This window comes from Scomber japonicus, chromosome 23 (genome assembly GCF_027409825.1).
Source record: "Scomber japonicus isolate fScoJap1 chromosome 23, fScoJap1.pri, whole genome shotgun sequence".
Taxonomy (NCBI): Eukaryota; Metazoa; Chordata; class Actinopteri; order Scombriformes; family Scombridae; genus Scomber; species Scomber japonicus.
Window position 1 is genome coordinate 5951401 of NC_070600.1, and position 26582 is coordinate 5977982.

Sequence of the window (26582 nt, forward strand, 5' to 3'; positions counted from 1 at the left end):
ACTTATACCTTCAAGGGATCAACCAAAATAAATCGATACCAAGTAGTATCTAAATGTCTCCCAGCAAACAATACCTGCAATCGATCCTTTTTGCACCCAGAGCTAGAAAATATGACTATTTGCATTGGACTTGCTCACAGCCAATCAATACAAGCACTTTTCGATGTAATGCGACTTGTGATTGGCCTACTGCCACAGCAGCTACAACCCTTCTGTGGTGGTGAATTTGAGTTAGCGCACTTAGCAGTTGAACAGCCAAGATGCCACCTAAATGCTCTAAAGTGTGTCTACACTACACGCCTGTTACACCAGATAAAAGCAAGTGCACAAAATGTGTAATGGTATCAAATGAAGTATTAGTATCAGTATCACTTCAAGGGCACTTTGATTGGTACTGGTATCGTAATTTTTAAACAATACCCAGCTGTAATTATAAGTCATGGAAATCCATCTAATGGTTGTAGAGAAATTTCACTCAAAGCCAAAAATGTGAACCTCAAGGTGACACTAGAGGAAAGAAAATCAGAGAATCACCAAAGTCAGAGGGATTAATTGTCTAGGAACCATGAATGTATATACAACATTTTGTGCCAATCCATCACATAAGTGTTGAGATATTTCATTGCATATGTGAAGACTTTGACCTGCTGTCACCATTTAAGAAAAAGTCAATGAATCAACAAAGCCAATAGGGTTTATCCTCAGGGGACCAATAATGACTGTACAGAATTTTATGTTGAGATGGACCAAAGTGGTGGACCAGCCAACAGACCGACATTACCATCCTTTGAGTCACAACAGATTAACAGGTTAAAAGCAACAATTGCTCTTAAAAATAAATGGAATGAATAATGGACTGTAGCCTACAGGTTGTTATATAATGTCTAACAATGTATGGATATTAAGGTGTACCAGTACATGTAATAAAATATTTAATTTCAACTGATTTCTACAGTCACAAACTGGACTTTCCATTTCAACACTGCAGTGCAAAATGTCATTGGAATGATCTCTATCATTTTACCCACAGCTGTGTAAGGCCAGTCAAGCTGAAGTGAATTGAATTGTGAAGCTAGGTGGTGGATTAAACACTCATTTAGTTCAGACATGTGCCGCCTTGAAACACTTCTCTTTCTGTCTGACAGTAAGCAGCAGTAGTAATTTAAGATATATCACATGCCAGGAGGCATTAGCAGCTGGCACACAGTGGCATGCATCTGCTCAGATGAAGACTCTCACACAACAGGAGAGTAACCTCCCTTAGCACAGCAGAGCCTGAGAGAGAAAAAGTTGTCCTTGGATAACAGCAGGCATGCTGCCGAGAGGCTGCCTTTCTTACACTCAAGCGGTGCTGAAGTCAACTCTTAAAATGGCTCCTCAGCCTGCAGGTGCAGATGCTTGGTTACCCTCCACTCCCAGCCGATGTGATTCCCACAGAATTCAGGTTAACTGTCACATAAGAGCATTGAAGGAACAGGTGGGGCGCTTTCACTGCAAGTGAGCTCCATGCTTGTGTCTGATGACTTCACATTTTATTTAGTTTTTCTAAAATTATAACTTTTGAAAGTCTCAATTCCTGCCTCATTCTTATTATTATTTTTTGTTTTTTGGAGGCTGAGGGCTAAAAATAGCACATTCACAGTATTCCTGAACTGGTAGAAGAAAAGTAGAAATGTAATTCCATTAACTTAACTTTTGGTCAATGTTGCTGACGACCAATATTTTGCTTAAATTTAGCCATTTTTATAAGAAGCAACAAATAAGTTGTGTTCAGCAGTTAGTTCCAAACATGCATCAATGTCAAAAATGGAAATGCCTCTGAAACTGTATTTCTACTATAAACTCGCCATTGAAACTTATCTCTAAAGAGACAACAGCAGATTTCACTGCCAGGTTTTACACACTGACAACCATGAATCACGTCTTTACCTCCATCATCAGCTGAGATCAATGTTCTACTATCTAGCAAAAAAACTTAGCCCGTGTGGTCAAACACTTTCCTTGTCAGAAGGTGATACACTGTTTCTAAAACCTTCAGCCAGGTGGGACCAATCAGTGAAATCACTTGCAGCAGCTTGGATTTCTCAGTGGCATATGATCAGACATCACTGGGTTAGATTGACGCATTTGTCCCCTAAATGACTTTTAAAGGATTATCACCGAATAGATGAGATTAATTTTGGAGTCATTTATAGAAAGGGCCTGGGGTAATGTTCTCATCCCAGCTTGGTTCCAACAACACTCAAGATTTGTGAGTCAATGACAAAATTGCTTGTGTGGGAGTGAATCAGCATTGTGCTTTGACACACACACACAGACACAGACACACACACACACACACACACACACAGGCAGAAAAACCTCTCTTCCTCTACTTCCCATCAGTTTAGGTTGCAAATATTTACACTAAGACTACATTAGAAAAGATTTCATAAATTGAAGTAATTCAGTGTTTCTCCCACTCATGTTTTGGAATGAATGATTTTCCTCCACACCCACTGAGGAGTTTCACCAACACAGGCTGATATTAAGGATGGTATTCATTTGACAGACTTATGTGAGTCATGTCTGCATGTAAACAGGACAAAAGTGAATTGTATTAAAGAATGGAATGTGACACAAGTTTAACTGGAGACAGAAAACCCATAACCATGCAATGACTCTCTAAACACTGACATTGTAATCACTTTTGGACTTTTCTAGAACCTCCAGTCTTCAGAAGAAAGCAGGTCACTTTTTATCACATAAAAGCGGCTGCTGACCCAGTAATTTGGGTTATTTTAGTCACAGGTTTGTGCAATACTGGCTCACAAAAATGTGCGCATAGACTCACAGTGTGATTCATGGACTGGAAATACTACTAAACACTGTGATAGATCTAAAACCCAGCTCGGTTGCTTTGGTAGGAATATGGATAATAAAAAGACATCCATAATGTTGATTAGACTGTCCAAAATCTTGAGGAATATTTCGATTTCCTCATTCATCATGCTATAGTTAGTCAACGTTTTAAACCCTGTATCCATGGCCAGATTACCTTCATTGTTAGGCCCCCATTTATCCCTATTATACATGGTTGCACTCTAGAACTGTAATGCTAATATGATTAATTTATAAGTAACAATTACTATTTGATTATCTTTTATCCATTTTATTAAGCAGAAATGACAAAACCAGCAGCCCCTGAAATGTGAATATTTGCTCATTATCCATGATAGTAAACTCAACAGTTTGAGACAGTATGTTAAAGGTGCAGTGTGTATGATTTAGTGGCATCTAGTGGTGAGGTTACATATTGCAACCAATTGAATACTACTTCTACTCCTCTTCCAGGCATGTTGGAGAACCTACGGTGGCTGTGAAACTTAAAAAATACTGTCCCTGTTTGTTTTGTCCCCTCAGGCTACTGTAGAAGCATGGTGGTCAGGCGTTGTTGAAAAGGACCTGCTCCTCTTGTAGATATAAAGAGCTAATTCCAAAGCAAAGAAAACACAATTATTCTTAATTTTAGGTGATTATACACTAATGAAAACATACTTGTGAATATTATATTCCACTTCTGTCAATAGATGCACCAAAATCTTACACACTGGTCCTTTAACTTGAGCTTCAGGGAATAATCATCAGTATTTTTCACTATTTTTTGAAATATATACACTAAATCACAACCAGTCAATTAATAATTGAATGAAACAGCTGTTGGTTTCAGCCTTACAGTACTCCTACGATAGATGGATACTATCTTGCCCCGGGTTTTCTATGTGCAGTTTGTTAAAAACACAACTATACAAACATTGACCACAATATGAACTAAAATGTTGAATATCTTAAAAGTCAGATTGCAATATGTTGGAGGGGGAAAAAAACTAACTCTAACCAACTCCTACGGTTGAGCTTAGAACTCATATGCACCCATTATTCTGGTTGTAAATGTCAGGTGATGTCATACTATTAATTCAGCAGCCCACAGCTTTATCCAAATGTGTTTTTCAATCCAGGTTAATGTTATTCTGTCCTTCTAAGGCAGAATTCAAATATAGCCTGAAGTAATAGTGTCAAATTGGGAGCCAGACCATTATACATTCATTCTCTCCTGGGATAGTAGTTCATTAATGCCAACCCTATAGTGGAGTTGATCAATGTAGGGAAATAGGGAAATGGGGATTCCTGGGGAAAAAAAACCCTGACCTCCTAATGGAGCAAGGGCAAGTGAATAGTGAATCATATTCTACCAGCACTGACTGGTTTATCCCACTAAAAAGAAACCCGGGGCCAAATGATCAAGAATAACTTAGCTCATATGTCTAATTTGAAACCTGCCGAGAAGCTATTCAAGAAATGATTTGCTGATCTGCATTAATTGATATGAATTTCTGCAGCAGTGTGGGAGATTGGAGATTGATGAGTGTGCTGGGAAAAATGAAGTACTTTGTCATATTCACACTTGGTGGCAGGTTATATATTTTCAGCTGATGCTCATCTTATAGCAGTCACGATTCCATCCAAATGAACAGCAAGGTTTAACCAAATTTATAGAAAATAGGCAAAAGAAAATGATTGTTTGTTTCAATCCACTACTCTTATTTGAATATTAGGAGCTCGGTTCTTCAAGATAAACAGTATCTGATGAGATGATATCATTATCATTATCAAATAGTGGAAAACACTAAAATATGACATTTGTGTTTGTTTCATGTATTAAATTCATCATTATGTTTTCGTCTCACACTTTCTTCTCTTTTTCTTCAGATCTGTTTTCCTTATCCTAATCTGTTTTCACACCACATTTTTCCAATTCAACTTAGGGTAATAATGTGATTTTTTATGATCAAATTGAAAATGATCATAAAAACAGGAGGCTAGAAATGCACTCACTGCCTGACCGAAAACATGAAATACTATGCTCTTGTCCATCAACCTGCAAAACTGTATTTGATTTTCCTCCTACTTCACCCAAATGTTGTTTTCTGCAACGAGCAAACTCTATAAAGTGGATGTTAGACAGCCTAGTTATAGTGAATGCTCCTTAACCACAAGGTCATAGAGGCTATATTTCATACGTCCTGTCATTGTGCCCATGAGAAAAGCAATGAACCATGCAGTAAATCTTCATTTCTACTGCAGCTGAAGGTCACCTTTTTGTTTTCCTGTTTGATAAATGTAATGTTTCCCGAGATTAGCGCACAATTAACGAAAATAAGCTGGACTCGCAACAAAACTGGAAGTTGGCAATTGTTAGCAAATGTTAAAGCGATTCCCTGTGCTAATAGAAAAGCACTTTGCATCAACTGTGTTGTGTCTATAATGCTATATACATAAGATTGACTTGAGTCGAGTAATATCACAACTGTGACTGTTCTCAACAGAAAATTGACAGAAAAGGTTTAACACAACTCCACTGTCCTTAAAATCGACTTATTGCAGTCATGTGTGAGAGTGTGCATGACTGTCGTCTCTCAGCAAAGGCAAGGAGCATATAACGTTTTTAGCTAATACCTCTAATGCTAACAAAGACCATGGTTTGTATCCTGTCTCCCACAAACAAGTATCATTGCATTTATTTATCTATGACCATGAATATCTTCCCTTAACACTAATCAAATAAAGACTGAAAGTTCATTTCCGATATAGCAGCTGACAATAACAACTTCATCACAAAGCTCATTCAGTGCCTGAACTGATCAGGAAGATTGTGTAATACAATCAAAAGTTCCACATATCTACTAAATGGACCTTGTGGCGAGGCTGCTTGCATCGGCGGATGTCAAGTCTCAACTTTTGACTCAATCTGCATCTGCAATTCTCGACACTTAGGTAACTATCTACTGAGGAAGATCAAGCAATACAATCGAAAGGTCAGCTAAAACTACAGAATTAACATTCTGGTGAGATTGTTTTCATCACCTTAATTGAATAGACAGGTTGCCACACCTTAACCATAGGCTTTTATTGTATAGGTCATATATATCACTTAAAAAAACAAAGGACATACAGTACTTTTTTTTTGTTAAGATATGATGACCTACTGAGAATTGACAGAACACAAAACTAACAAGAGGGGTTCTCTCCCTTTGTTGGTTATTTTTGAACTCAAAATCAAATGACTGCAACAGCATCTCCTATGATCTCAAGACCTCTGCAATCCTAATGAGGCAGAGTTCTCGCTTACCCAAGCCTACTTCTTTATCCACCCACCAAAGGCATCATCTCTCATTCCTCCAGGTATCATTTCTCCTGTCAGAGTCCTGATAGGTGGGAGAAGGAGAAGCCATGCAAGTTTTGAAACCCTGACATTAATTTGAAAAGTACTGAATCCTGAAAAGACATACATGGAGAGAAAAAAGTCAGTGAAAGACTCTTTGATCGAATTAATTGGTTCCTGTACAGCAAATACTGTGCACATTTACAACACATTCACTGGAATAAACTTTTCCCCCCACATTCTCCTACACTGGGTGCTTGATTCGCACTACAGACTATCCCACCTTGTACTATGAAGCAAATTTCTCACTTATGGAATGAAAAGTAGGGAAGAGGAATCTAATACATGGCAAATCGTGTTCAATGGGGCTTCGCCATCAACCACCGTGGATAAGAATGTGAGGTAAATATTGAAAATGCTCGTCTGCCTTTAACGGCTTTGAGAGTTGTTGCAAACATACAGCGAGAACAGAGAGATCTCCTTAGGCGTGGGCCCTTTAACCTCTTTCTTTGTACCAGCAAACCCCTTGTGGTTCTTACTGAAGAGCAAACGCACTCAGGCGTGAATATCTTTGTCTATCTGCGAGCCTTGCATGGAGGAGGGGGCTGCAGGAACAGAGGGCTCCTCTGGATCCCCAGGAGCCCGAATCCAATAGAGAATTACTAATAGGATTGGTTCTGCCAGGTCGGTATCATTGAACCATTGAAAAAAACTCTGACAGACAGAGACTCCTGCGCTGCACTGCAGGGTTGAGGGTCAGCTGGCTTTCACTTCAGTCGGTCTGCAAAACCGATTCAACAGACAAGAAATGAATAGATTTTCTCTAAACCATTTAGAAAGTTGATTCCCATTCCTAAGTATACTGTCACTAAGGCAAATGTCTTCACCCATATTCATTTTACAGTAATCTTTGGGCAATTTAAAATTTTAGTTGAAATATCCATCTAGACCCTTTAAACCAACCATTAAAACAAGGTTGTTGTCTCCTTTCAAAAATTGATTTTTAATGTTTTTTTCTAAAATGTTCATGTTCCTTCCTTGTAGCTGAAACCTAAAGCAGGCCCTCCACCACAGCTTGGTTTCTTAAAGCTCATAGGGATAAAGAACCATGTCATGCTTGTATTAAAAATAAATCTGGGGTATATTCTTTATTTAATATGTTCAGTACAAACTGTCCTCAAGTCTGTATGCCCTGCTCCCCACATGAAGAATTCATTTATTCTCTGATGTGCATATAGTAACTTTATAAGAACACTTTCAGTCTAGATTGAGATATACACTATTTGAAAAACTCTGACAGCTGTACTGTAATAGAACAACATATACATACATATAAATAATGTTTTATTAACTACTGATTTGCGACAAACCACAACACTAGTTTGACAAAAACTTCTTCGCTCAAGCCCCACTTTTTCTGGCACTTTCACTGCATCCTGTGTTCTATCTCAGTGGACACGATGTTCTTACTTGTCATGGTGATAGTTTAGCTATCTTCTCGTGACTTAAGCATGGTATGGTTGAAAGCTCCTGAAAAAGCGAGTACGCTGACTTTGAGTTAAGCTCACTTTGTCAGACGACTGTTTCCATGGTTAAGAAGGAACTTTCACATTAAAATGTTTTCTAGATACTGTTAGGTACATTTACCTGTTGACTGATTGATAATTGGTCAATTAGTTGATTTTATTCACAAGTTTGATGAATAACATATTTACGTTTAAAGTTGATTTAAATTCATGTCTTTGACAATACATTGTATGTGTAACGAAAGCGGTCACTAATAGGGCTCAGTAATACATGGATATTATATCTATATCATGCTATATAGGCTGTGTTACAGTAAACTGTTCTAGCTGCTCTATTGTTTGTCTTCACTTAGTCATTATATCCATTACTGATAATTATTTACCAGAAATCTCAGTTTGTCAATGTTTTGTGACAGCACCAATACTTATCACTACAATATTTTTGCACTATTGAGTGAGGTATTTTGTCAAAAATATTGAAATATTTGATTTTGTCCACATCAGACAAGCCCTACTCACTTGTAGTGCCCATAACCTTTGATTCAGTCTCACTACTTACATCACTGTTGTTTCCAAATGCAGCAACCAGCTGAATTTCAGTGAAAAACCCACATACTACCTGCCCATCCCCATATGGTGGAGAAATCAAGTTAGCAACTAACTTTCTAAAGAAAGCTATTTTCTCAGGAGGTGGTGGAAACAAAACCAGGGTTCCAGAAAAAGAGAATATTGGACTTACATTCCCCACAATGCATGAAACAAGACTCCAAATGAATACAATAGAGGAGTTGGCTGGTTAACATTGTGCAGCACTGACTGAATAAAGAGACAGCTATTTTTTTCTAAGAGCTAAAAGTGGCCAAGTGGCAAAGTTTTCTCATAAAGTGAATTTGACTTCATGAAACTCGATGAAAACTAGGTCTGCACATTATTATCTCAACACCACCCAAAAACCACCAATATTATCTTAAGTGACATTAAAGGGGATCATTGGCACGGCATTAATATTAATGACAATTTGGTATACTGTTTTTCCCCTAAAATGGATTCATAGCATTTTCCAATTAAACTCTTGACACAATACAGTATAGAAACCACAAGTGACTGCTCATCATTGTGTGAGGTGAGTATGAAGGCAGTAGAGGATTGTTCAGCGGAGTGTACTGTCTACCCAACAATGTTCTCTGTTTCATATCAAACAAGCTGCAAGTCCCACGAGGAAAACTGTGCAGACTGTAACAGGGTTCATAGTCTGTTAAGGGTTCATCAGCAAAGGCAACTGATATTTACAGCATCTGAGTGGAGAGTCTCCTCACCCCTGTGATTCATTGAGGTTTGCGTCTTAGCTCTGCATTTGAAAAATGTACAGTTTTATAATCAACCTCCTCTTGTAAAATTTTGAACTTATTTCATGTGTAATCTTCCTTTGGGAAATTTGCAAAGTCATGAAAATAACACTTTCCACACTTCATCTTCCTGACTATGTGTTTTGTGCCAAGGGGCAAACGCAGTTCACCAACCTTTCATACTGTTAACTTTTTTTCTTCTAAGAGACGACCTCCGGGGAGGTTTCTGTTACTGACTGCAGTCGATAACAGTCTGGCAGAGCCTGCATTACCATATGCCATCATCATCAGCCAGCGAGACCCCTGACAGTGATGAAAGAAGTTACATTAACATTATTTACAATTACGGTTAGATAGAAGGAAGTTTGTAGTACTTGACTCTGGTCTCTGAGGTATCTTGGAGAGCTTTCAATTTACAATGTTTCTCTCTGAGCCAAGCTGTTTGACGTACAGTTAATAGCACAAGTCGAGGACGAAAATGCATTCGAGCAAGAACAAATATATACAGAGAAGATATCATTTACTTGCTGGAGGATTTAAGAGAAAGGTGTTCCTGCTTATAATACAGGGTGTCCACAAAGTCTCTTTATAATTTAAAAAAATCATTACAAAAGCAATTGATGAGATATGTTAATCAGATTTGTTCTATGTACTCAGTGGTTATCAGAGTTTTTAATCACATTGCAATTTGTGTATCGTGTATTGAACAAAGATACGAGGACATCAACGACCTGAAGCAAAAGATCACTGATGCCATTGCCACCACTGATGAGGCTATGCTACAGTGTGTGTGTTAATGGCAGTGAAGAAACATCACAAGTGCAACAATGTGGGTCACTGATGTGTTTTCAATAGTTTTTGAGCTACAACAGAGCTCTATGGCCCACACACACAATATTTGTTAATGACTGTTGGATTTGTTGACTGTAAGAAAAAATAAAGAATATTACCAAATATTTTTTAAAGCAGAATTAGTATACCATTCAACCATGGTCATAAATGTTGTTTGTTACTGTAGTCCAGACTGCTGATAAAATATTGAAATTGAGGTTTAAAACTAAATACCTGAGTAAACAGCCTCACAGAGCTGCTAGCATGGCTGCAGTCTCTTTAAGGGCCGTCCACAATAACTATATCTATAACGATGTGAGCGTCCACACTGAGAACAGTAACTATAACTATAATGATGTGAGCGTCCACACTGAGAACAGTAACTATAACTATAATGATGTGAGTGTCCACACTGAGAACGATAACGTCCTGTAAACAGCGGTGTCAATCACGCACTGCACGCTCCAGCTGTGTCCGCAGCTAATTATTAATGAGCTGCTGTACGTTGTACGGAGAAACAAAAAGACAAAAAGAAGAGCTCAGAGGTGGGTGCTGATTCAGTGTGTTGATCAGAAGAATTTCAGACACTAGTTGCTGTGATGTTTCAGTATTTACAGACTAAAGTGACCCGCAGCACATGTTGAAGCAGAGCTGCTAGCATGACTCCAGGTTCTTATTCCTGGTATGTCCAAACTTGCTAGCACTAGCAAAAATCTTAACTATGTTTCTTTCAAGTTGTGAAGTACTTTTGAAGTATGTAGAACAAGTACAGTAAAATAAATGAAAACAGAAACTGACTACCATAAACAAAGAACAGAATAGAAAGAGTCAAATTGCAGCCCTGATGCTATAGTGTGATTGAACTCCTCTGCAGTAGCACTGTGGGACTCTACATTATGTATTTGATATCCGACTTGAATTGCATCAACTCCCCTTTTCTCTTTTTGCCCGTCTGTGTGTCTCTGCATCTCATTCTCTCCACCTGCTTCTTGGTATGTTGATTTAGCTCCACATGTCCTCTAATTGAGCCCCGCTTGCTCAGATGCTGCTGCATTAAATAATGGATCTGCTTTAAAGTTTCAGTCTTTGAACCAGTGTAAATGATCAGTGGGCAGAGCTGAAAGCCGGGGGTTGATCCAGCAGGGTAACCAGGCATGCAATTAGCATCAGACAAAGCTACCAAGAAAGAAAGATAACTGCAACATCCAGTTCGTTAGTGTGCCTCGATTTGTAGGGACAGAAAAATGGACATATTTTACCGCTTCAATCGCTACCAAAGCTGTCAAAGAGGGTCAGTCTGCAACTATTTCCCATTGTTACAAGATGGCAACGATTTCTGTGAACATCACACCCCTTTTGTCTCCTTGCTGGCTTGACATTTTCAGTTTTCAGCCTGACCCTGTCTGTGACTCCAAGCGTGGACTCCCACCGTGTTTATCATGGTTCAGGTTTTCAATTCAAAGCTGTGAAGCAGGCCGAGGTGTCTGCTGTCACCCGAGAGAGAGCGCGGCGTGCTATAAATGTGACCGTTGGCATATAAGATGCCGTTGAGTATAAACACCTCCCTGAAAATGTGGCCTAACCTTTTGCCTGTGAAGTCTGAAAGGCTCTGTGGAATGCATTCCTCCCAAATGTGAGTTAATCTAAGCAGTGGGAAAGGCTTTCTTCAATACTTACTCTGTGGCTTAAAGGGAAAGAAAAGATCTGAAGGGCTGTGTAGTTTATAAGATTGCATCAGCCTTCAGTTGCTAAGTGACGGGATATCAAACCCTGGACAGAGGAGGTAGACGGACAAGAAGGAAACCATATTGTTGTCAGGTAAAATGTAGTATCTCCAGAACTTTCACTTTTCATGAGCAAAGGAAAACATCACAGTACCATACATAAAACATGATAATCACCTAAACTGAAGAAATGTTTTGACACAATGGTGATGTACGCTAATGGAACTTATTTTTTATGACCTCAGTGATGCATTGGAGGTTCAATCATTATGACTGTATGTGTTAGTTAGAAGTTACTTTCAAAGCCCTGAAATCTTAATTCAATCCAGCAAGCATTGATTTGATGACTAAATCTTAAAATAGAGTTGTTAATGTTATTGAAACAACTAGACACTGATCAATTCATCTGATATCTGTTATTTGGTATTGGTATATATTATCCAATAAATAACAAATGCCAAAAGACATGTTTGAGGTCCTTTAGAAACTGTCACGACTATACTGATAAATGTTATTTTCAACTATAAAATCATGATCTTGGTCACTATTCTTTACTAAAATTACTCATGGGATCTTGAAGTAAAATGTTTGGTAATGTGTGTGTTTAATAAAAATGAATATCATCATATATTAAACTCTTAAATATTGATATTGGTCTCAGGATTCTGTTGTTTCTGTACCTACCTGTACCTATAGGGATAATCTATTCTTCAATTATACATATACAGGACAGATAAACTTTTTGATACTAGTGATGTTATAAAATACCCACATTTAAGTACAATTAATGGTATTTTCAAAAGCTCATTAGATATATGAACATGTTTTCTTCATAACTTGAACAAAAGAAACAAATGTTACATGTCTAAACATCAGTAGCAATATAAGAACTTCGCCTAAATAATATTTAGTAGAAACTGGTCAAATTCAGTTTTAAATTAAATATCAAATCATTTGTTTGAGTAGAATATATATATGGTGCCCAAATGATTAATATAGATCTGAAGGGAGGGGAGGCTAAGGTAATGTGACCTTTTCCAGTGTGTGCTACAGGAATCATTAGATAACATGATGCTATGTGATACAGTCACTGTCACTATCAGCCAGCCTCAAATGCAGCAGAGGAAAGGAAGCGTGCAGCTCAGCAGACACATCTTTTATCATCTTTTTCATCCCACTTGAGTTTGCGGGCCTGTTGACAGTCGTCCATACGGACACATTACCACCTGTGCCAAAGAAGCAGTGAAGATTGATACCCGGCCCTTGTTATGTGACCTAGATAAGGTTCACTTTTTCACCTGTGTCGTCTCGCTGTTGACAGTTTATTCTTGACCTTTAAACGGCAGTTCGCAAATCAATCTCGACTCAAGGTCCGCTTGTTCCAAACTGTATGAAAAAGTTTGGACATCTGACAACTGAGCAAACTCAATCTGCTAATGAAGAATGTGTGATACGACCAAAAGCTCCAGACCTCAACCTTGAGTTGAACTCATTTTTGTGAACTGTCCAACCTGAAAATTAAGGTTTAATTGGAATTTCTTGTCAGGGTTGTAAAGTTAAAAAAGTAAACACACATATCATGAGTTATAGGGGAATAAATAAGCTTGTTAAATGGCCTAAAATGTAAAAACAAAAAAACTTTGACACTATTTACAAGTGGTTTGAGTGAAATAATGAAAACACAAGGATTTTTTATTGGTTCAACCTAAACTTAAACAGCTCTTATTGAATTCACTCTGCGCTCTGTAACACTGTGACTCCGTCAACTGAGGCACAGACTCAAGAAACACAAAATGAGCCTGAAAGTCTGATTTATTAATTACCTTTTAATGCATGAGCCTCGGGAGTTGTGCAAATAGTGCCAGAGAAAAAAGAACTTTCAAGTAAATCCATTGTCCTTCGGAAGCACTCAATCTTTTAGAGTGAATGGATAAGCATTAATTATTCAGCATTCAGCCCAAACACAACTGGTATGCCTGTTACAGCTGACAGAGTGGGTCACATCAGGGGCCACTCCTGGCCGTTGACGGGCAGCGCACAGAAGACGGAGGGGGGAAAAGGGTGCACACCTTTAACATGCATGACACATCCATAAATGCATGATAGATATCTTCATCCAACCCATTCTTTCAGTGCACTCCTAACTCCTGACGCCGATCTATCTACTGTATAATCCAGGATCTTTCAGATAGACCTCGAAGAACCTGACACCAGTCTCCTTCTTTTTGATCTGTTCCAGGTTCGGCAGCGCTCCTCACAGTCTCCGAACATGGCGACATCGGTTTCTGTTTGCAAATTGAGCGATAAAGCTCGTCCAATTTGGCTAGCATCGAGTCGGGCATTTTTTTCTGACAACCACCCACCACATCTTCCATTTTGAGGTGACTGTCACACCAAAAACTCTCTTTCACACATACAACATATTAACACGATCCTATGACTAACTGTTGTACTGGGGTTTTTTTTTTAGATAAGCACTTGTAGAAACCAGAAGAAGGTGGGTGGGAGCAGGCAAACAAGAAAAGACCATTTTTCTGATTTAACACCTGTAGAAACCTTTAAGGAGACAAAGAAGAGTGCTGCCGTCATGGAAAGTCAAACATGCATGTTATGTCTCATGCTCCAAAATGCTTCATTCATAATCAAATGCATGTCATGCCGACTGATGACCAACGTCTTTGTAGATTTTCTTTGCTTTTTGAGAGTCCAAGCTGCTTTTCTTCTTTCTTTGCAAACTACTCCATCAAGGACGAAAACATCTCCATGGCAATGGTTTCCCACAATCCATTACTCTCCTATCCTTCAAGGTGTTGTTACGTCATTCCTCCTGCCTCACACCTTTATATATAATTCAACTAAAGGAAAAACACAATGATTTGCGTATTTGTAATTAATATATGCTAGGTGGACTCCAAAAGACAAAGAAAGAAAAAGTCAAATTGTGATAAAACCGTCCTATGCGAGATGATTACTTTAAAACTGATTCATTCTACAACAATCACAAAAGATCCACAACGGCCACACAAAGGGAAGGAAGCGTCACACAGACCTAGTTTTAGGTCTCAGAGTAACACCAACATCACATATGCCAAATATGGCACTTTAATCTACTGCGTAATAATTTAACGTTCCCTTTGCAAGTGAGAAAGAGAGCAGGCATGTTCTTCATTTCGGTCAAGTGTGTGCGACATTGTGTGTGTGTGTGTGTGTGTGTGTGTGTGAGAGAGAGAGAGAGAGAAAAAGGGTGAGACCAAGAGACAGATTGAGAGAGTAAGGCCTGATGGGATGCTGTATATAGCAGGAAACCACGAAGGCAAGGGGGTCCGATCATGCATACCAAACGAGTCTCCTTCATTAACTATCCAACAGGCCTCTCTCTTTCTCATTTTAATGCACACAAAGACACGTTCCTGCACTATATCATCTGTGTTGGTGGCGGATGCTCCATCGTATAAATGAATATCTGCTTTGTTAATCTATTTTACCAATTGATGAAGTATAATGATGATGGAATTTAATTAAGGTGTGTCCTGTTCACTAAAGGTTGATTTTCTGGTTTCTGGCGAGTTTTTCCTCATGTTCTTTCATTTGACTGGTATGAACTTTTGCATGAGCAGCAATTTCTGCCATAAACCAGGCAGCAACCACCATAGATGAGTGTTCAAGCTAATGTTGATGTGTCTTAAAGTATAATTAATAATAATAAGTTTATTGTGTATGGCACTTTTCAGGAGTTTAGCTTGTATCTAGTTTAGTGTCATATCTAAACCACTTTCTTTTGAGGTAAAACTTAAAAGTGATCACACTCAAAAAACTTTGGTAACTATCCCTCATTACACAGGACAACCATGTGTGCACACAACTACGGCAAGTACACAAGTAAATTTTGCAGATCGGATCATCAAAGTTGTTGGTTTTTTTTTTTTTTTGGAGGGGGGGGGGGTTTATCTTGCCACATTCCCAGATCTTAGCGAGTAACTTGGTGAATATACTGTTATTACTCATAGAAAGTAATAAACCACTTTCTTTTGAGGTAAAACTTACAGTGAACACACCCAAAAATGTTGGTACTATCTCTCATTATACAGGACGACCGTGTGTGCTCACAACTACGGCAAGTACACAAGGTCAAACTTGAATCTGGTAAAAACTATAATGGATGTTTTAAACAGATGTGCACCTTTTTTCCCATAAATGTGGTTATTTTTTATTTAAAATCTGATCATCTAACTGCAGTTTCTTTATTTACCAGTGTCACCATATTATATCAATCAATCTACATAGAGTGTTGGACATTAAGCACGAGTAGAGAAACATCATTGCAGCAGTAAGTATATAAAGCTGGTGGTCATACCAGATCTAATAAGGCTGTGGGAACAGCTGAGTGTGTTGAATTGAGTCAGGATTAATTGTATTACCTATGTGTTAAAGCTTTCATTTTTAATAGGACAGAAGAAAGAGTTATTATTTCTCTCACTTTAAAGGCTATAATTGTCATGTCAGCAGTTTCCTTTATAGCTCATGTATATCTTATGTTTATCGCTGATCTATTAAGTGAATATATGGTTTAAGTGGGAATTTGTATGATTGACATGTAGCTCTGCCTATAACAGTCAGCCATGGTGGTTCCTGATTGATTGATCCTTAGTTCCTCACAGGTGTTGTTCCTGCCTCCTGCCAGTAACTGTGGAGTAAATATGCTCAACAGACATAAAACAGCATAGACTGCAGTGCATGAACAGCACAGTGTTTGAGCGCTTAGCAACAAACACGCCACCGAACGTTTAAAAAAAAGAAGCAGGCATCATATTAAACCCTTTAACAACCAAAAGGTGTCACAGTGACAGCTTTACTCATACTAACCTATTTCATAATTACCACAGCTGCAGCCCTGCTCGCTACTCCTGTCCGCCCGAGCTATTATAGTCAACTAACAGCAGCAGAGGATGATGACTGGCAGGGCAGATTAACGTGACTGGCAGCGGCTACAAACATGCCCAGCGGTGTGCCGTCACCGCCCACGCACACTCGGTCCCAGCCATTTGCCCCCACTCTCCTACCCGGCGTCAGACTCTATTTACTCGACGAGGCCTCGCCGTCTGTTCGTAGCGGATCGGGCACATTTCCTGGCCTCCTACCACCTCAGATGCTGCACAATATGATCCAACGGGGGGGTGGGGGGGTGGGGGGGGCTTCCTGATGAGACGCTGGCACACCTGTAGCTCTGCTTACACGGGATTAGGTCGCTGAAACGCATCACCTCTGACAGCATGTGAAGGTAGCAGTTAAGGAGACATGCACACATGGATCAGTTGAGTTAGTGATGCTCCAACGCCTTTTTCTGTTTTGCATCGCTGCCTCAAAACTAACAAGCGAGCACGCAAAAGGGGGGTTACCGAGCAATAAGGGTGCACGGTCGAGCAGGTTTCTGAAATCAATCGGTTCCATGGACCGGACGGATCTCAATGAAAACAGGCCGTGGTGATGAGCAATGATGTTGCCATGACAACAGGCAGGCTGAGCGTGCAGCCTGGCTTTGGTATCTTCAGGCGTGCGGCAGGCGGCACCCAGCCGGTTTGGGTTTTTAACCTCTTAAGTGGCAGAAAGCAAGCTGCAGTCTCAGATGAGATCATGATGGGAGGATGGGAGGGGGTGGGGGGTTTGAGGGTGAGGGTTGAAGGGGGAAAAGTGTGTGGAAGGGTTTGAAGGGAGGGGAAGGGGCTACAAAGTCAGGCATGAGTTGGACCTCTGCCTCAGAGCTCAGACATGGAGGAATGAAAAAAGGTGGTGGTGGTGTTATTTTTTTGTTTTTTGTCTTTCCTCTTTTTTTTTGTTACCATCCCATTCCAGCAATGGCCGACTACAGATAGAGATATGAGAGGGACAAACAAACAGATTAACACACACAGACACACACATATAGAAAAACAGCCATATATATATTTTCACTCTTTTCCTTTACAGAAACAATTAACAAGAAGAAAGAAAAAAAACAACCAGAAATCCCTCACTCTGTGTCACACACACACACACACACACACACACACACACACACAGCTGCGTGCAGATTAAAGAGGCAGCACTGAGAGTGAGGAGAGAGAGAGAGAGAACAGGATGGCTACAACAATAGAAACAGCGTGGGGAGCCCAGAGAAACACGCCTGCTACCGCTGACTGCTGGCACATGAACACTTGAGAGCGAGTTTGTTAAAGGGACAGATCAGACTCTTTTTTTTTTTGATGGGGGGGGGGGGGTCAGCTTACCTGGAGGAAGAAGCTCGTGACAGGCTTTTTGGACAGCCAGATAAGACACTGTAATGTAGTTAGAGTTACTACTACAACTCCTTCTGTTAGCATCCATAAGTAGAAGCTGGTGTAGAGTGAAACCACTGTTGTAATAATATAAAATATTATAATACAGTTGCTGATTAATGCTGTATATTAATAACACACTTTAAAATATCTTTATATGCTCGTTAAGCTCATAACTACATTACAGTGTATTTAACCCTGTGACGCAAAGTGTTTCATATTTGATAAATGAGTTTTAGAGATCTCTGCATCATCCAATCACGTGCCTCAAAGCAACTGGGGGGGGGGGGCTCTTTCATACCATCAGCCAACACCAGAGCTCCCAATAGCTCCCACTCCCACTAATAAGCCTGAGGCTGTCCTTACTGTTTAAACCCAGGAACATTACACACATACAGTGTAAGGAGTGTATATATATTATTACAGATTATTTTAGATATTGTTTATTATATATTTTATTAAATGTTATTTTATTTTAATTTTCTTTTTTGTCACGTCACTTTTAAATTTCCCCCCTAGGGTGATCAGGTAAGTGTTGCTTACCTTATCAGTGTGATCCTTTTTTTCCACCATGAAGAACTTACTGTATCTGATCAGACACATGTAGTGCACAGATGTTGAATTACTAAATATTGTGTAGTTTATTTTATGGTCAATTAGTGTTGAACATGTGTGTATCAGATGAAACACAGCAAAGTCATTCATCTGTAATGTGTGTCATTTGATCACATTTCATGCATTATGTATCATCATCATGCATAAAACAATGTGTATGTGGTGATATGAGCTTTATGCATGACATATAAGGGCTTAAAAATGTTGTTCAATAAGTTTTAATTTGTTTTAAAAAATTCATTAAAGAAAATAAATTGCAAACATTTCCAGGTGTATTAAATATGACACAAAACTCAAATATGTAAAGTGTTATTTAATGATGTTTTAATTACTTGTCAGAAAGTTCAATTAACACACATTTTCTGGCAAGTATGTGATGGTTGAGACTTTACGGGCTTCATGTTTATAGACTGTATTTAAATGCTGAATAGAGGGACTTTTAAAATGAGGTGCTACCTTCAAATTAATTGTGATGTAATTACTGTAAACAAATGTGAACACTGTGTTTTTCACACTCAACAATGCATCATGTTTGATGTTTGGCTGGTATGAAAATATTATACATATAGCTGTCAGATAAATGTAAAAGAGTGAAAAGTACAGTATAATATTTCCATCTGAAATGCAGTGAAATAGAAATATGTAGCAAATAATGGGAATAAGCAAAGTAGAAGTACCTCAAAACTGTATTAAAGAGCCTGTTACTGCTGCTGTTACTGCTTCCTCACATGGAAAATAAAGTGTACAAGTGAATTAGATGTAGTCTTCTGGGGAAATGCTCACATTTGTTTGCAGTAACTGTATTAATGTCTGGAAAGAAAATTGTTCAAATGCAGCACAGAGCATATACAGGTGTGATGGATCTTTTTTTTCCTCTCTCTCTCTCTCTCTCTCTCTCTTTCCCTCTCTCTCTCTCTCTCTCTCTCTCTCGAAAAGAGCTTTAATTATCTTTCATTGAATTTAACATACAATTCTTCATCTTAACTGCCCCAGCTCATTCCTAGTCCCTTTTATGAATGTGATCTGTATATAATGGAGAATAATAAGAGTTAAAGCGGTAGAATAAAAGGTGGCTTATTTAGGCTAAACACAAGAATGGTCCGGGTCAGCCTTTACAAATGCCAACCGTTGATCAGTGTCTAGAGGACTTTGGATAATCCGTCTTCGTTTCTGCCTACTACAACAAATGGAGTGTAATTCCAGCAGTTTAAAGAGAAGAGCACTTTATACAGTTCATGCTGTCACTTGTGTGGTGTCAGGGTTAAAGGTGAAGTAGGGCTGAAATCACACCTTTCAATTCCATGGAGGATAATTCCACATTACTCTCTCCTAACACCTTGTCTGAGGGGGGGATTAGTAACCCCCCACCCACACACACACACACACACACACACACACACACACACACTCTTATTTAATCCGCTATTGGATTTACATTAAAGGTTAACCACAGAGGAAATGTTCAGGTATTAAGGACAACTGGATGTTAATTAGTCGTACAGGTGGCAGGGACATAAATGTGACGTGGCTTCATTTCTGTGTGTGTGTGTGTGTGTGTGTGTGTGTGTGTGTGCATGTGCAGGGAGACAGATGTATGTGTGCCTTAAACACACACACACACACACACACACACACACACACACACACACACACAGAATTCAGCTCCATCGACTCTCCTTCTGCCAATGGAGCATCGCCGAAACTAAATATTTACCTCTGTTACATCCCTGTTAGTTCCTCTGTTGACGGGGTCACTTCTACAAAAAAACATCGCCAAGAAATTAGTAATGAAATCTGGTGTGATGAGTTCAAGGAATGACGGATGGGCAGAATTCTCAGTTATTTTAAATTGTAGGCATACAACGCTGGAAGCCTGATTTTAAAGTTCTTAAAGTAAAATTTAGCTGACAAATTGGTTGCAGTGTGATGTTAAAGACTTCTAAAGGTATCTTCTTTATCAGTATTCATTTCACACACAAAGACAAATCCCTGTTCATCCTCACTGAAAGTTTCCTGATGGATCGGGGCGAGAGGGACGAGTGATACAAGGGAAGGTCAATGCCAACACACACACACACACACACACACACACACACACACACACACCCCTACCTCCAACTCCACACCTCTCCTTTCATTAAATATGTAGATGGACAGATTTAAGAATTGGGTGACAGAGGAAACTATTACCTAATGATTGAATCAACAGGTCAAACTGCTCATTGTAATTTAAGCCTCTAATTCTCTTGTTGCACTTTCTCAAATGTGCAGATCACTTTAGTCTTTTATGATTTTAAATATAATAAAATTGGACTGTCGACCAGATAAAGAGAGACATGACTCTGGGAGTAGAACTGTCATTTGCTGGACGATATATTGTCTCCGAAAAAATCGCGATAAACGATATTATTGTTATTTTTAAGATAATTTTATACCAATTATATCATGATAATATAATAGCAGAATAATGCAAAGGGGGTGGGATAGCCTCTTAGCTGCTAATGTATAGTGTGGTAATACTGAGGTCAAAAAAATGATCAAGGGCATGTCCATGTATCATACTGTATGATAAGTCCATATATAGACATGATGATGCTGATAATTAGGTTATTGTACAATAAGTGGATAATTAATGTGACAGGCCTGTCTGAGAGACTGTAACAGGCATCTTTCACTCTTCTGAGATTAAATTAATTAAATAAACCAAGTTATTGTTTGATTTAGAAATAAAAATAATCTTATCCGCGATGTAAAAGTTCATGTACTCCTGTTTTAAACTGCCACCTGTACACATTAAAGAGGAGTATAAATAGTAATAGTTATAGTTAATAGTAAATCTGGTCTAATATCTCATTTTTTATCTATCAGAAGCTATAAAGAAGTTGAGAAACAGAGTAGAGTTTTGTCAATAAGCTTCACTCGTCTTTATGAAAGTTTGAGGTAAACATGCTGGCTCAATAAAGGAGAATTGCATTGATGGGAACTACTTTCTTCAGTATAAAGACAGAAGAAATGCATTAAGACAACCTTTATCATTGTGCATCACTCTACTTAACTCATATGTTGGTTAGATGTACGGTAAATAAATATGAAATTCACTAACAGCTTCTGTGCATTTTAAAGTACAATTCCAGCATGTCTGGATCAATGCTGCCGAGAAGTTTGAGCTGTACACACACACACACACACACACACACACACACACACAGTGTTTGGGAGCAATATTATGGGCTAATATCAACCTCTGGGTGGATTTGTCGCCTTTAGGTGTGACTGTTAGATGAAAAAATCTTTCTTTGGAGTTTTTGTAGCACTGCAGTGATACAATGCAAGAGAGTGTGTTGTGTATCTAGAGGGTATGCTTGGTAGAAAATAAATACAGAGCAAAGTATAATTTGAAGGTTTTGCTTATGAAACATAGACAACGCAGCATCATTTGCACCAGAAGAGTCTCAAAAGTGTCAGTTTGTGTTTAATAGTGTTCTAAATCTTGTTCCTAAGTCTTAGACATGTGATCTAGGGCAAACATTGAAAACTAATACATCTTTTAGAATTAAAGTTGTTCTTTAAATTCTTCATTAACTTCCGATATAAAAGATATTTGTTCAGAGAATATGAGCTATCAGAAATTGAAGGCATAACATGTGTTTTGTGTGAAGCCTTTGTTAAAAAGTGAATATTGCATCATAAAATACATAAAGTGTAAAACTTTAAAATAAGTAGATCTAACCACGCCCATATTAATGATGTCACAGCAGGGTGTTTTGCATTGGACCGCCATGAAAAACACAAGCAGCACATTTCCAGCCTGTGTGACTCAGTGTTAAATCACATTTTAACACTTCCGTCAGACAAACCTGAACTGTAGCTGCATATATTAGCGACAGGCAGCAGTATCATGTTTGCATCTCCAGCTCAAATGACTAAACTCTCTGTGACATCATGAATCTTTTGAACAGTTTTGCACGATTCCCACAACATGACATCATCACTTGGTCATTCGTACCGAAACAGCCTGCCAATGAGGAAACCATTTACTGTTCATTACCCCAGTATTCACCAGCAGCCTGAGGCCAGCTAACCAACCCCCCCCCCCCCCCCCCCATGCCCTTCCCTTAAAGAGATTTGTCTTAATACACAACTGTTGCAGATATGGCATTGTGTCTTTAACCACTGATGAACAGCCGACACATGATCCAGCTGTGTCTATATCTGAGGATACTTCATGTTTATGAGTGTGAGTGTTATTTCCTAGCAATTAACCTTCCTGTGGTAATTCAAAAAAAAGACAGAAAATCCATTAACAGTTTTACTAGGTGAGATGTCAAATCTCGCCAGATAAAACCTCTTAATCCAAGCTGCACATAAAAAAACACACTGAAGATGTAAAAGGAATGACAAACATAGGCACTGCACACATTTTTTGGGGGCATCAGGGTGCAGCCCGGTGAGATTTTCCCTTAAACTCAAGCACGCAGCGACTGTTGAATTGACATTTCTAGAGCTGTAACCCAGTAAACACAACCCTTATGCATCAGGAAGAGTGGAGTAACACAGATATAGGACAGATTAAAATAAACGGAATCGGAGTGCATCAAATGTAGGCTTATAGCCTTGTGTTTGGCACAGGCCTACACACCTAAAATACACTGCTATGAATATCCAGCCTGACCAAGTGTTAACACCTTGTTTGCTTATGACAAATGGGAGAAAAAAAAATCGGCTTTATTTTGAAATGGAATAATTGCACCTGTTTCCAAGTCATGCGCTCAAATAACTGATTATAGTGAAATGAGTCGATAGAGCAGATTCAAATGTTAGAGGAAAGAAAGTTTTTGAGACTTTATGCAAACTTATTAATTAGTTTCTTTACTCTTTCTGGAAGATGTATGGTGAATTAACTAAATTGAGTGTGAGCTGCTGTGATTGTGTGTGTGTGTGTGTGTGTGTGTGTGTGTGTATGTGTGTGTGAGAAGAAAGCTGAAAGTGTGGAGTAAAATGGGGTTATATGGTGCGTGTTTGGAGAGCTCCAGACGCAGCGGTGCGCCCTTACCCTCGCCGCCCTGGAGGAGTACGGATCCTCGAATAGATTCCAGATCACCGGCTGCCACTTCCTCCACAGGCTGACATTACCGTCGGCAGCCACATCCTCAATCCCGAGCCTCTTCGCTATCTCGTCGTCGTCCTCTCCGTTGTCCACGTTGAGCTCGAACACGTCCAGCGCCTCCTCTGCGTCCCGGTGCTGCCGGTATGTCATCCAGCAGCAGGGCTCCACGTCCGTCTCATCGATGCCCCAAAAGGAGAGCTCCTCCTCGAATAGCGGTCCGCACACATCCGCCGGACAGTGGAGCTTCCCGGTTCGGTAGTAGTTGAGGACGTAGGCGAACACACCCGGGTGGCGATCGAAGAAGTACTCGTTGGTCCTCGCGTTGTACTCGATGAAGCCGGGGACTTGTTGCAGCTGATCCAGCACGGAGTCGATGTCCGAGTCGGAGGCGAGCAGGGCCAATCGAGTCCCCGGCAGGGTCTTCAGGGTGGTTTTGTAGGTTTCGTGCCTGGTGCCCCCGACGTTGAGGATTATCCTCTCGTTGTCGTCAAACTTGCCCATCGCTCTGTATCAGACATGACTTGATGGAAAGCGGGGGAAGTTGGCGAGTGCAGTCCGGAGATAACGGCGAGCCCGACGCGCGCGCACACCCACAGTCCTGTTCAAAAAAGCTCCAGGATTTTGGCCGTGGTGCGCAGCATCTCCGATCTCTCTCATCCGACGCTGTCTTGTCTTTTCAAAGGACCGAGGAGGATGTCCATCGTTTGTTTGAGATGATTTCCTTGAGGCGGTGGTCGTCGATTTTTGTATCCAACAATCCTTTCAGACAGTCAGCGCTCTGAGTGTTGAATGATCTCAACCGGTGGCTCCAAACAGACTGAGCTGCTGCTTCTCCTGTTCCTGCTGCTGCTGCTGTTGCTGGCGTTTGCGCGTCTCCTGCGTCCCTGCCCTCTCCAAGACGCACAACCGCTCGTCAGCGCCGGGTTCGTTACTCAGAAATATGTAACGCAATACCCGAGATTCTTTTCCAAAGAAAAAAAAAATCATGTCAGCACATTGCACTCAATCGTTGTGAAAAGTCATCTATCCATTAGACTTGTTTTCACTTCCACCTCTACTGCTGTTGCGTCTTTTTCTGAATAAATCAGCTTCAGGGAATTTAAGCGCTCATCACCAAAGTTTTTGTGACACTTTCGGTTCTAAGAATAAACTTCGAGGAGAATTTAAAGCTGAGGACGTCAAGATTGTTCGATTTTTTTCTCATATAAACCTGCGCCAGTTAACAAATACACCAACCAATCATGCAAGCCAATTTTGGGAACGTGCTTAGAAATTACAGCACTGATCAAACAATTTACACAACTAATTTAATTATGAACAACTCTTAGAAAATTAAAAGTAGTGATACCAAGAATAACTTTAATACGTCAACAGGTGCAACTGCTGCCAGCCTCTTCTTCATCTGTTTTTATCCTGCAATAGATCCTAGTGGATATTGGATTCATTCATTCTTACCTGTATGGTTTCACTTTCACATACTGTATATGGTAATGGAGGCATCACAGAATAAGGGAAAAGCACCGTGTTGTGTTTTGGAGCCTTGATATTCTCTTTCCTAATGTGAAATAGTGTATGACTGGGGTTTAATCCTTTGCTTTGGAGCAATACATTGCTGTAGTGATCTTGAACTAGACAGCTTGATCCCAGACAGCAGCAGAGCCTCTGATCCTATGACTTTATTGGGCAACCGGAGCAGTAGTGTTAACAGAGCTGTGAGCATACAGCTTGTATCAGTTGAACAAGCAGTAGTCGGAGAGGCTTACTAGTGACTTTACAGTAGTAAGCAGTAATAGGAAAAGGCAGTAGTAGTAGTGTGTCAGGGAATTTGCAGTTTAAATGTGTAGTATAATATACAGGAGGATGGTGGTGTGATGGAGGGAGCTACACAACCCTGTTTTCTAGAAATTCTACATACTTTTTGTTGGAAAATAAAGCTACCTGGATCTACATTATTTAACCAAGTGCTGCCAGTATGTAAACATAACGATACTAAATGTTTAGTAATGCATTTGTTACTATGAGTAACAGTAAAAGCCGACTGACAGAAAATGAACTAGCAACTATATTATTTATTATTCGTTTAAGTTATTTTATTAAAGCAAAAATGCCAACATTTTTATTGTGGTTTCATTTGGTTTTAGCTTCTCAAATGTGATGGTGGCTTTGTCCTACATGATAGTAAACTGAATATGTTTATGGTTTGGACTGTAGGTAAAGAAAAAAACACCTGAACACTGTATTATTGTATGTGCATTATACATACACACACACACACACACACACACACATATACTTATGCAAATGTGCAATATTTTTTATATAAACATAGTTTTTTTTTTTTTTTTTTTTTTTTAATTTCCACTGTTTTATATGTTTTAATATAAGCACTTTTAAAATATTGTGTACTATTTTGAGCCATTGCTACAAAATGTCAAATACAAATACAATCTATCTTACCTTATCTTATAATTTTGTGGAGCCCCCCCAAAAAAAAGCACCCACTTTGAGGGCAGCTTTCTGCTCAAGGGCCCCTGGGTACTTGCCCATATTGCCCATATGTATAGATTGGGTCACGGCCCATGCTGTACACATGTATGAATATAATTAGATGTTACTAATCAGCTGGTAACCAATGTGCTTTGCCCAAACTGAATCACCAGCAATATTAGTAGAGGTTATAATGAAACATGCCACCAGTTACAATCAATCAAAGGCTGAGGCAGGTAGAAATAGTAGTAGAGCTAGTGGTTATATTACTACTGGTATGACTTACTTTCTTCTCTACTTGTTTAGAATAATGCTCCTTACATCATTTATTCATGGAGAGTTTATAGCTGGTGGTGTACCTCACTGACACAACCAAGGAGTAACAGTCCCAACAGCGATGCTAAAAAAAAAAAAATCTCTGCGCTTATGAAAC

General features: G+C 39.3%; 1 protein-coding gene across 5 annotated transcripts in view; it reads right to left on the reverse strand.

Moving 5' to 3' along the window:
• The window catches only part of kcnc2 (potassium voltage-gated channel, Shaw-related subfamily, member 2), a 90172-nt gene extending 66009 nt beyond the window's left edge, over positions 1-24163 (reverse strand). For all 5 annotated transcript variants that reach the window (XM_053313771.1, XM_053313770.1, XM_053313769.1 and 2 more), the window contains exon 1: positions 23609-24163. In XM_053313771.1, the coding sequence (XP_053169746.1) occupies positions 23609-24163 (555 nt within the window). The remainder of the gene's footprint in view (positions 1-23608) is intronic.
• Between the last annotated feature and the right edge of the window lie 2419 nt (positions 24164-26582).